At 42.3% G+C, this 12686-nt stretch overlaps 1 protein-coding gene across 5 annotated transcripts in view; it reads left to right on the top strand.

Annotated features, from left to right (window-relative positions):
* klhl8 (kelch-like family member 8) overlaps nucleotides 1-12686 on the top strand; it is a 51974-nt gene that overhangs the window by 13776 nt on the left and 25512 nt on the right. For 4 of the 5 annotated variants that reach the window (XM_063043495.1, XM_063043497.1, XM_063043494.1 and 1 more), the window contains 2 exons: nucleotides 4654-4956; nucleotides 9127-9675. In XM_063043495.1, the coding sequence (XP_062899565.1) occupies nucleotides 4759-4956; nucleotides 9127-9675 (747 nt within the window). In that variant the 5' untranslated portion in view covers nucleotides 4654-4758. Of the gene's footprint in view, nucleotides 1-803; nucleotides 929-4653; nucleotides 4957-9126; nucleotides 9676-12686 lie in introns of all 5 variants that reach the window. The other variant, XM_063043498.1, reaches the window with a different exon arrangement.

Raw genomic sequence — 12686 nt, forward strand, 5'->3', positions numbered from 1 at the left:
GTGTTGCTCCTCCACCCTGAGGGTGGCCTCATTTTGGCACAGGAGGAGGCCACGGACTGGCATGTTGGAACGGAATGGGAATCAGAATTAAAATGTTGGGCCAACAGAAAGTTCTGCTTTTGGCAGATGGAGCGGAGGTGCTCGACGAAGCAATCCCCCAATTTATGACGGGTCTCACCAACGTGGAGGAGGCCACATTGGGGGCACTAGACAGAATAGATGACCCCTACAGATTTGCAGGTGAAGTGTTGGCTCACCTGGAAGGACTGTTTGGGGCCTTTATACTGAAACTATGTTTGCACTTCAAGTGGAACTTCCAATTGAAATTCAGTTTCCCTGGGCAATCTCCTTTTGGGTATTCTTTTAATATTGAAGTTATAATCATGAAGGGCTCAAACTGTGAATTTTCACTAGACCAAGGAAAGTTGACGGGAATCCCAAAAGAATTTTTGGATTCTTTAGAAGGGAAAATGGTACAAGAACTGGGACATCATGTTGTCGAAAACATTGGTTAAACTGCACTTTGGGATGTTGTGATTGAACTAGAGAGTATGTGGAAATGACTCGTTGGGATGTTGTCGAAAACATTGGTTAAACTGCACTTTGGGATGTTGTGATTGAACTAGAGAGTATGTGGAAATGACTCGTTGGGATGTTTGCTGGACTGGAGGGCTAGAGATTAGGGAGAAATTGGATATGCTGGGACTGTTGTCCTTGGAGCAGAGGAGGCTGAGGAGTAGTTTTATACTTGTTTATAAAATTGTAAAAAGGACATAAATAGGGTAAATACTTTTTTTCCATAGTAAGGGAATCTAACCCAAGGGGTTGCAGATTTAAAGTGACAGAGGAAAGTTTTGAAGACCATCTGAGGGGCCAGTTTTTACAGAGAGACTGGTGAATGAATGGTACAAGCTGCCAGAGGATGAAGGTACAGTTATATTTTTTGTTTTAGAAAAGAAGCACTTTTTTGTATTAAAGGAAATATTTATTGTAGCTTATATAGAAACATAGAAACATAGAAACATAGAAAATAGGTGCAGGAGTAGGCCATTCGGCCCTTCGAGCCTGCACCGCCATTTATTATGATCATGGCTGATCATCCAACTCAGAACCCAGCCTTCCCTCCATACCCCCTGACCCCTGTAGCCACAAGGGCCATATCTAACTTCCTTTTAAACATAGCTAATGAACTGGCCTCAACAGTTTGCTGTGGCAGAGAATTCCACAGATTCACCACTCTCTGTGTGAAGAAGTTTTTCCTAACCTCGGTCCTAAAAGGCTTCCCCTCTATCCTCAAACTGTGACCCCTCGTTCTAGACCTCCCCAACATCGGGAACAATCTTCCTGCATCTAGCCTGTCCAATCCCTTTAGGATCTTATACGTTTCAATCAGATCCCCCCTCAATCTTCTAAATTCCAACGAATACAAGCCCAGTTCATCCAGTCTTTCTTCATATGAAAGACCTGCCATCCCAGGAATCAATCTGGTGAACCTTCTTTGTACTCCCTCTATGGCAAAGATGTCTTTCCTCAGATTAGGGGACCAAAACTGCACACAATACTCCAGGTGTGGTCTCACCAAGGCCTTGTACAACTGCAGTAGTACCTCCCTGCTCCTGTACTCGAATCCTCTCGCTATAAATGCCAGCATACCGTTCGCCTTTTTCACCGCCTGCTGTACCTGCATGCCCACTTTCAATGACTGGTGTATAATGACACCCAGGTCTCGTTGCACCTCCCCTTTTCCTAATCGGCCACCATTCAGATAATAATCTGTTTTCCTATTTTTGCCACCAAAGTGGATAACTTCACATTTATCCACATTAAATTGCATCTGCCATGAGTTTGCCCACTCACCCAACCTATCCAAGTCACCCTGCATCCTCTTAGCATCCTCCTCACTGCTAACACTGCCACCCAGCTTCGTGTCATCCGCAAACTTGGAGATGCTGCATTTAATTCCCTCATCCAAGTCATTAATATATATTGTAAACAACTGGGGTCCCAGCACTGAGCCTTGCGGTACCCCACTAGTCACCGCCTGCCATTCTGAAAAGGTCCCGTTTATTCCCACTCTTTGCTTCCTGTCTGCTAACCAATTCTCCACCCACACCAATACCTTACCCCCAATACCGTGTGCTTTAAGTTTGCACACTAATCTCCTATGTGGGACCTTGTCAAAAGCCTTTTGAAAATCCAAATATACCACATCCACTGGTTCTCCCCTATCCACTCTACTAGTTACATCCTCAAAAAATTCTATGAGATTCGTCAGACATGATTTTCCTTTCACAAATCCATGCTGACTTTGTCCGATCATTTCACCGCTTTCCAAATGTGCTGTTATCACATCCTTGATAACTGACTCCAGCAGTTTCCCCACCACCGACGTTAGGCTAACCGGCCTATAATTCCCCGGTTTCTCTCTCCCTCCTTTTTTAAAAAGTGGGGTTACATTAGCCACCCTCCAATCCTCAGGAACTAGTCCAGAATCTAACGAGTTTTGAAAAATTATCACTAATGCATCCACTATTTCTTGGGCCACTTCCTTAAGCACTCTGGGATGCAGACCATCTGGCCCTGGGGATTTATCTGCCTTCAATCCCTTCAATTTACCTAACACCACTTCCCTACTAACATGTATTTCGCTCAGTTCCTCCATCTCACTGGACCCTCTGTCCCTTACTATTTCTGGAAGATTATTTATGTCCTCCTTAGTGAAGACAGAACCAAAGTAATTATTCAATTGGTCTGCCATGTCCTTGCTCCCCATAATCAATTCACCTGTTTCTGTTTGCAGGGGACCTACATTTGTCTTTATCAGTCTTTTCCTTTTTACATATCTATAAAAGCTTTTACAGTCCGTTTTTATGTTCTCTGCCAGTTTTCTCTCATAATCTTTTTTCCCCTTCCTAATTAAGCCCTTTGTCCTCCTCTGCTGAACTCTGAATTTCTCCCAGTCCTCAGGTGAGCCACTTTCTCTGGCTAATTTGTATGCTACTTCTTTGGAATTGATACTATCCCTAATTTCTCTTGTCAGCCACGGGTGCACTACCTTCCTTGATTTATTCTTTTGCCAAACTGGGATGAACAATTGTTGTAGTTCATCCATGCAACCTTTAAATGCCTGCCATTGCATATCCACCGTCAATCCTTGAAGTGTCATTTGCCAGTCTATCTTAGCTAATTCATGTCTCATACCTTCAAAGTTACCCCTCTTTAAGTTCAGAACCTTTGTTTCTGAATTAACTACGTCACTCTCCATGTTAATGAAGAATTCCACCATATTATGGTCACTCTTACCCAAGGGGCCTCTCACGACAAGATCGCTAATTAACCCTTCCTCATTGCTCAAAACCCAGTCCAGAATAGCCTGCTCTCTAGTCGGTTCCTCGACATGTTGGTTCAAAAAACCATCCCGCATACATTCCAAGAAATCCTCTTCCTCAGCACCTTTACCAATTTGGTTCACCCAGTCTACATGTAGATTGAAGTCACCCATTATAACTGCTGTTCCTTTATTGCACACATTTCTAATTTCCTGTTTAATACCATCTCCGACCTCACTACTACTGTTAGGTGGCCTGTACACAACTCCCACCAGCGTCTTCTGCCCCTTAGTGTTACGCAGCTCTACCCATATCGATTCCACATCTTCCCGGCTTATGTCCTTCCTTTCTATTGCGTTAATCTCTTTTTTAACCAGCAACGCCACCCCACCTCCCCTTCCTTCGTGTCTATCCCTCCTGAATATTGAATATCCCTGAACGTTGAGCTCCCATCCCTGGTCACCCTGGAGCCATGTCTCTGTGATCCCAACTATATCATAATCATTAATAACAATCTGCACTTTCAATTCATCCACCTTATTACGAATGCTCCTTGCATTGACACATAAAGCCTTCAGGCACTCTTTTACAACTCTCTTAGCCCTTTTTAATGCTTGCCCTGGATTTTACTATTAAGTAGTAGATATCATACCATAGAAATTCCAGTGACTTCATAAATCCCCAAGAGTCTGGAAGTTTCACTTATCAAACCCGATATTAAAAATGAACAAGATTTCTAATGTTCCTTTCATTAATGAACCAGATCAAGTTCTCTTCTCACTGTTGCCATCCGGATGAAGTACCAGGAGCACCACCAGGTTCAGGAACAGTTACTACCCCTCAACCATCAGCACCCTGAACAGCTTCACGCAACTTCACTTGCCCCGTCATTGAAATGTTCTCACAACCCATGGACTCAGTTTCATTACATGTTCTTGATATTTATTGCTTAGCTATTTATATTATTGTTTCTTCTTTTTGTATTTGCACAGTTTATTGTCTTCTGCAGTCTGGTTGAAATCCCTAGTTAGGTAGTCTTTCACTGATTCTGTTCTTGTTAGTATTGTTGAGAATGCCCACAAGAAAATGAATCTCAGGGTTCCATATAGTGACATATATGTGCTTGGATAATAAAATTTGTTCTGGAATATTAAATGAATCTCAGTGAAGCAAAAGATATTACACTCAATATTTATTGGTAATGTTACAGCCAATAACTTTTAATAGTTTTATATTTTAGCTGGAGATACCCAATTGGTATCAACGGTGTTGAGATGGAAATAAGTTTGAGAAATTACTAATTAATTGATTTTTTTTTAAACAGGATGGAGTACTTTTCTGCATATGACTAAGATGTTAACTCGGCAAATAGTGATGTGTTGAAGATTTCATTTAGGTGCTTACAGGTGAAGTTACAACATTTAAAGGAATGGCTTCAGGTGATATGATACCAGAAAATTTGAAGCACCATCAGCAAAAGAGCAGGAAGCTTCCCATTAGGTCCATTGACCAGGAAGCTGAAGCAGACGGTGGTTTTCTGTTTGAAGCAGATGAAGCTTGGAAGGAATATCACCAAGCTCTCTATCACTTCTATGAAGCCAAAGAACTATGTGATGTAACACTGAAGGTGAGAAAAGTGCTTCTCTTTGCTTAGCAATGTCTTAAACCCTCATTTTTCTCTCTCAATTATTCACACCCGATGGTATTTGATGCAAAACTTAGAGTGCAGTTGATCTGAATATACTTTTTTGTGTCAGGAATCTTAATTTTAAGCAACAGACACAAAATGCTGGAGGAACTCAGCAGGTCAGGAGACATCTATGGAAATGAATAAACAGTTGATGTTTTGGGCTGATACTCTTCTTCAGGGCTGAGAAGGAAGGGGGAAGACGCCAGAGTAAAAAGGTCAGGGGACGGGGAGGGGACTAGCTGGAAGGTGATAGGTGAAGCCGGAGGATGGGGAAGCTAAAGTGCTGGAGAAGTAGGAATTTGATATGAGAAGTGAGCGGACCGTAGGAGAAAGGGAAGAAGGAGGGGACCTCGAGGGAAGTGATAGGTAGGTGAGAAGAGGGGAAAGGTCAGAGTGGGGATTACAGGAAGGGGGAAATTAATTCATTTTAAACTGTCATTTGTACTGTAAGATTCAGTGGGGTTACTTTACTGAGCGAGCTATCACAACAGTTCTCCAATGTGAGAGGAAAATAATGGAAATCTGAAATCAAGTAAATGCGGGGCATGCTTAACAGTTTAGTTTGCATCTGCAAAAAGGGAAAGGGAATCCTTAGTGAGTTCAGAGCTTCATGAGGAAAGTTGATCCTGTTTCTGTCTTCACAGACATTTCCTCAGCTGCTGAGAATTTCTAATGTTCCTTGCAGAAAATGTTGAGCAGTGGGCATGTTCTGCTCTCCTGATGCATTAGAGCGACTCTAAACATTACAGAATTCATGCCATTGGAAGTAAGATGTAGCACTGCATGTCGTCAGCCAGCTAGGTACCTTACAGGAGGCAGAATTTTAGGCATCTCTTTGTTGCTTATTCAGCTGTACCTGGTGTGTTGGACCATAACTCCAGTTTGTAAAAACATTGGCAAATATTGGGCCCAGAAGCGTTAACTGTTTATTCCCCTGATACCCAACTTGCTGAGTTCCTTCAGCATTTCAAAGATTATCAAAGAATGTGTAAATTGAACAACCATGAAGTTTGTGTGCTTTCAGGCAGTTGCAACGTAAGAAACCTGATAAAAACCTAATTTAAAAAAAAAGACCATCCCCAATTCGCACAGGGAAAAAGAGAAAAAGCACAACTCATGCAAACAACAACAGAATTCTGAACCAGATCGAGATCCCAGATCCAAATCCCAGGAGCGGCCAGGAATAGGTCTGAAGCCTCGGTGTTCAGTTCATCATATTAGCGGTGCAAATTGCCGCAAGAACTGTTTGGGACCCTGAGTGGTAGTGAGGGAGGAGGTGTAGGGGCAGGTGAGGTACTTGTTCCACTTGTAAGGATAAGTACCAGGAGAGAGATCAGTGGGGAGGGACGAGTGGGCAAGGGAGTCCTGTAGGGAGTGATCCTGCAAAAACTGAAAAGTGGGATCCTGCTGGAGATGGCGGGAGTTACGGAGAATATGTGCTGGACACGGAGGCTGGTGGGGTGGCAGGTGAGGACAAGAGGAACCTCATCCCAGGTGGGTGGCGGCTGGACGGGGTGAGGGCAGGCGTGCACAAAGTGGGAGAGATGCAGATGAGTGATGCATGATGGTGGAAGAAGGAAAGGCCCCTTTCTTGGAAGGAGGAGGATCTGGAATGAAAAGCCTCATCCCGAGAGCAGATGTGGCAGAAGTGTAGGAATTGAGAGAAGGGGGTGGCATTTTTACAAGTGACATGGTGGGAAGAGATAGCTGTGAGAATCAATGGGTTTATAAAAAATCTTCTCAAACCTCGAAAAGGAATTTCTCAATCTTTTGGTAATTGCCCCTCTCCCCTTCACTATTCCCCATTCCCACTTCCTTCTTACACCTTATCTCTTTACTTGCCCATCTCCTCCCTCTGGTGCTCCTCCCCATTTTCTTTCTTCCTTGGCCTTTTGTCCTCTCCTATCAGATTCCCTCTTCTCCAGCCGTTTATCTCTTTTACCAATCACCCAGCTCTTTACTTCACCCCCCTCCCCTCTCCCCATTTCATCTATCATCTACTACCTTGTACTTCTTCCTCACCTCCCCCCACTTTCTTACTCTGACTTCTCACCTATTTTTTTCCCAGTCCTGATGAAGTGTCTCAGCCCGAAATGTCAATGGATTACTGTTTTGCATAGATGTTGTCTGGCCTGCTGAGTTCATTAGCACCTGTTTGTCATCTTTGTTTAATCGTGTACTGGGCTACATACCTACAAAGAAATCGAGTTTTTATTTGAAAAGTGGTCTATTACTTAATATGCTAGCAACATACATCAAAGTTGCTGGTGAACGCAGCAGGCCAGGCAGCATCTATAGGAAGAGGCGCAGTCGACGTTTCAGGCCGAGGGGTCTGAAACGTCGACTGCGCCTCTTCCTATAGATGCTGCCTGGCCTGCTGCGTTCACCAGCAACTTTGATGTATGTTGCTTGAATTTCCAGCATCTGCAGAATTCCTGTTGTTTGTACTTAATATGCTACTTTCTTTAATGAAGTACAAAAATTCTCTATAATACTTAATTTTGTTTGGAAAATGAATGTTTGGAAATTTACTTTCTACTGACACTAATGCAGCAGACAAGAAATAAACATCTAAAACAAATTTATATAAAAAATTGAGGCAGTCTAAGACTTTTGCACAGTACTGTAGTTGCTTTTATTATTCTTGCCTGTGAAGTCCTGCCATTGTGGATTCTAGGTGATCAGCATCTCAATCCTATTGCAGCAATGTAATCCAAGAAAACCTTGTGTCAGCATGTGTACACAGAACTTTGATCCTTTGCCATAAGTACTTTGTACTGTTTGAGAGTAAGGACAGCAGCTTCTACATTCTCATTATGACATTAATGGTGTTGCAGTTTGGTCCCACTAAGAAAAGTACAGTCAGAAATGAGATCTTCATGGTAATGTGGCAAATTGCCCTGGGGAGTCCTGACTACTAAATACAGCATAAATGCAATCTGCTTAATTACTGTACTGTCTGTCAGCAGCAAGGCAGTATAAAATGTGATTGATAGCATTACAGTATCAAGCAGAACTTACCATAACCTGCTCACTTTGGGTTTCACCGGGACCTCACTGCAGATGTGGTTCAGATTTGGACAGAAGAATTGGATTCCAGAAGCATGGTGAGAGTGGCTGCCCCTAATGTCGAGGCAGTGCTTCACTGAATAAGGTTATCAAGGAGCCCTTGTTCAGTCCAATTTCGTCTTTATGTAAAACCAAAGACAATAAGAATCAAAAGGTAAACTCTCCATATGCTAGAATCGTATGGTCCAAAACAAGATGGTGGTGAATGTTGGCTCACCTCCAGGATGTTACTGCAGAAGTTCCCTGAGACAATCTCCAAGGCTCAGTGTTTGTCTGCTTTATTGGCGACAATCCATCCCTCACATTCTCAAAAGTGAGAATGTTCTCTGGTGATCAATTCCATTGGTGGCAACACAGAAAATGAAATTGCCCAAGTTTCCACAGAACAGACTGTAGACGGCATCCAGATAATTGGCAGTATTGCCTTTGATGATGATTGACATTTGAAGGTATCATTTGTGGCACACAGGTGCCAGAGAATGACTGTCTTCATCCAGAGAAGTCTAATCATCAGTCCTGAAAATGGATTGCTCTTTACTTTGGTGGGGGGGGGGTGCTGTTTCAAATATTATCATTAATAGATGACTAACTACTAATGGATCTGTTTAAAGTTTTTTTAAACCATTAGACTCATCCTTTCAGTGGCAGTAATTGTGTGAGATGTGTCTCATCACACCTGCTCAAGCTGTTAATGTACTTCGCAAATTTTGTTGCTGTTAAATTCTGCTGTTTAAATGTTAATATTTACCTTCCTAGATAATATTATTAGAATTAATGTTATGACTTCAGAAGGCAGATTTCATTAATAACGTATTAAATTCAGTTTTGTTCATGTCATTTATCTGATTCAATTTTGATCAAAACATTCAAAATTATGTTAATCTGCTCCAAATATCATTTATTTTCAAATAAATAAGGCAAGTAATCAGTCAAATCTAATACTCCCAATTTGGTAATTTTTAAAACAGGATTTGTTTGATCAGGTTCATTTCAAATTGAGCTATTAAAGTAATGTCTTTTATTGTTTCCCTCCCGTAGGTTGGGCATAAGTTAATTCCATGCCACAAGTTGGTGCTGGCTTGTGTGATTCCATACTTCAGAGCAATGTTCCTTTCAGAAATGGCTGAAGCCAAACAGGACTTGATAGAGATTAAAGATTTTGATGGCAATGCAATGGATGACCTTGTGAAATTTGCTTATTGCTCAAGGATTCAACTGACTGTAGACAACGTACAACCTCTTTTGTACGCAGCATGCATTCTGCAGGTAGAGCTTGTGGCCAAGGCGTGCTGTGAGTACATGAAAACCCATTTTCACCCGTCAAACTGCCTGGCAGTCCGCTCATTTGCTGAGAGTCACAACCGAGTTGACTTAATGGGCATGGCTGACAAGTATGCTTGTGAACACTTTAACGAAGTAGTAGAAAGTGAAGACTTTATAAATGTTTCACCAAAGCACCTCATTGCACTTCTTTCATCCAGTGATCTGAATGTGGAAAAAGAAAAGCAAGTGTATAATGCTGCTATGAAATGGCTGCACTCAAATCCACAACATCATGCTAAGTGGTTGGACCAGGTTCTTGCTCAGGTAGGTTGGAGTATAGATTTAGCTGGTCTTTAACATGCAAAAATGTTAACTTACTGCACTGTAGATCAGCTTTCAGTGTTGCATATTGTGAACATTATTGAGGGAATAATTCTTATGGTGCAGAAAAGTCACCTTTCCAGAGTTCAGATCACGAATGCTCCACATGCTTCTATTTAAAATACAAAACACAATGAACAGATTTACTCAAATCCTTAGAGAATTAGGGAGTTACAGGTCATATTGCAGGTAAGTAAGAGATCAGACAAGCAGAACGGTAGCAAAGATTTCAAGCATTCTATCTGAATTGTTAGCTCTGAGATGGTTGATGGGAAGCCTCTGTGTAGGCTTTGCTCCTTGCAGTTAGAGGTGAAAGGATTAACCACAGATTCTTCAGGGGAAGGCAGGGTAATGTCTTTTCATGTGTGACATTATATTTGAGAACTCAAAGAAACCCTTCTAGTATTTTTTTTCTTGGCTGTTTATACATGAATCATCTAGCCCCATTGGAAGCATTTCGGCTGTGTATACTAGGTGGAGGAGCTGAAGTATAAATCCAGGCATTTTACAATAGAGCGCTGCCTGAATGCTATAAACTTCAAATCGAGCTGGGAGTATGTGCTTGTTAAGGTCCTTCTCCAATATCAAAAGAAGAGTTGAAAAGCTCATGTAATTCCTTACATCAAAGTTGCTGGTGAACGCAGCAGGCCAAGCAGCATCTATAGGAAGAGGCGCAGTCGACGTTTCAGGCCGAGACCCTTCGTCAGGACCCTGGGTCTCGGCCTGAAACGTCGACTGCGCCTCTTCCTATAGATGCTGCTTGGCCTGCTGCGTTCACCAGCAACTTTGATGTATGTTGCTTGAATTTCCAGCATCTGCAGAATTCCTGTTGTTTACGTTGTAATTCCTTACAACTGTTTTGCTTTCTTTGCCTGGACAGCAGTCTGGTGGGAGAGTGGAAAGGATTCATTTTGCCATCTAGGAAGCATGCACCCCCTCCCTATGAACTTGGTGAAAGACTGATAGCTAGACATTCACACTTTCAACAGCAAAGGCCCTTAAGGGGTTTGGGCCAAAAGTTGGCAACCCTGATAAGCTATTGATGAAGGGCTATTCACCTGATAAATGGACTCTTTTTCTCTTTCCACAGATGCTGCCCGAGCTGCTAAATACAGTATTTCCAGCACTTTCTGTTTTTAGTTTAAGTTCACCTTGTGTTGCTTTCTTTGTGTTCAGGGCATCTCTGTGGAGACAGTAAGATCCGAGGGTAATGAAGACAGGGTGTGTGTTAGATGGTAGCAAATGTGTACTTTTCCTGCTACACAGATACTTTCTATCCATGCAAAGCATAATTGTGGTGGTGGGGGGGGGGGAGAGGATCCCACCTGCATTCTGAAAGCAAGGGTGTAATGTTGAGGCTTTATAAAGCTCTGGTGAGGCCTCACTTGGAGTATTGTGAGCAGTTTTGGGCCCCTTATCTTAGAAAGGATGTGCTGACATTGGAGAGGGTTCAAAGAAGGGTCACGAAAATGATTCCAGGATTGAAAAGCTTGTCGTAGGAGAAGTATTTGATGGCTCTGGGCCTGTATTCACTGGAATTCAGAGGAATGAGGGGTGACCACATTGAAAACTATGGAATGTTGAAAGGTCTCGATAGCGTGGATGCGGAGAGGATGTTTCCTATGGTGGGGGAGTCTAGGACCAGAGAATGCAGCCCCAGATTAGAAGGACGTCCTCTTTATGATAAATTTCTTTAGCCAAAGAGTGATGAATCTGTGGAATTTTTTGCCATAGGTAGCTGTGGAGGCCAGGTCGTTGGGTATTTTTAATGCAGAAATTCATTAATTCTTGATTAGTCAGGGTATGAAGGGATAGAGGGAGAAGGCAGGAGACTGGGGCTAGAGAGGAAAAGTGGATCAGCCATGATGAAATGATGGAGCAGACTGGATGGGCTAAATGGCCTAATTCTGCTCCTCTGTGGTCTTATAGAACATGAATTGGCAAGTCACTTAGATAGTACGTCTTCCATTTATTTTAAGCAGGTTTACAATTTTTTTGGAAGTGGCATTATGCCTTGATTTGATAGTCACATTGTGGCTGTTCTACAATGGAGTTTTGGGTCATCCATCTAATTGCTGATGTTTAACTTGCTTTTCAGTTCTGAATGGAAGGATTCACTAGTATGAAATTCCTTTGTATCCAAGCAAAAATTTGAATGTTCCGTAGAATGCCCTGCCACTAACATACACGTTTTCCTGAATTAGAGTCTGCCATGCAGTTGTGGAACATGAGGCCAGAGTGAACTGAACAATGTAACTGTTTGCAGAGTGTTCTATTGATCAAATTTGTCAGGTTGACCTTTTAAGAAGTACACGTACTCAGTTTAAAAGTTGAACTTTATGCTGAAGTATCAAAATGCATGCTCCAGACACATCAGGAATGCTTTATTCTTTGGAGGTCTTGTAGATATGACTTTGAAATTGGATTATCCATCTTTCATTAACAGCCTAGTTGGAGACTTATTGGCTTCAACATAACACGGGTTAGGTTAGGCAAACATTCACTGGCACCAGATGGCCTGTTCCTTGAATTTTGAAAGCTCCCAGAGCAAAATGGACACTGTACCAGGAATTTGTGATCCGTTGTTTGCCTTATGTTACAAGGCCTTCTTGATCACTTGTTTGGGCAGACATGCATAACACCCTGGTAGTAACAGACTTACTCGAGTAATATAATAGTCCTGGGGAACTTCAATTGACAGTGCTGTGCAAAAATGTTCAAACGCACACACTCATATCGGGTGCCTGAGACTTTTACACAGTACTGTAATAATTTTGTATTGAGCTGTACTGCTGCTGCAAAAGCAAGTGTCATGGTGATGTGAGTGATGATGAACCTGATTCTGATATGGGTCTCTATTGTGGACTGAGAGTGGGAAGGGGGTAGGGTGAAGAGAGGGAGTGGGAACCAGCAGAGTGACACTCTGTATGAGCGATAAACCAATTGTTTGGAAT

This window comes from Mobula hypostoma, chromosome 3, assembly GCF_963921235.1.
Source record: "Mobula hypostoma chromosome 3, sMobHyp1.1, whole genome shotgun sequence".
In the NCBI taxonomy this organism is placed as follows: Eukaryota; Metazoa; Chordata; class Chondrichthyes; order Myliobatiformes; family Myliobatidae; genus Mobula; species Mobula hypostoma.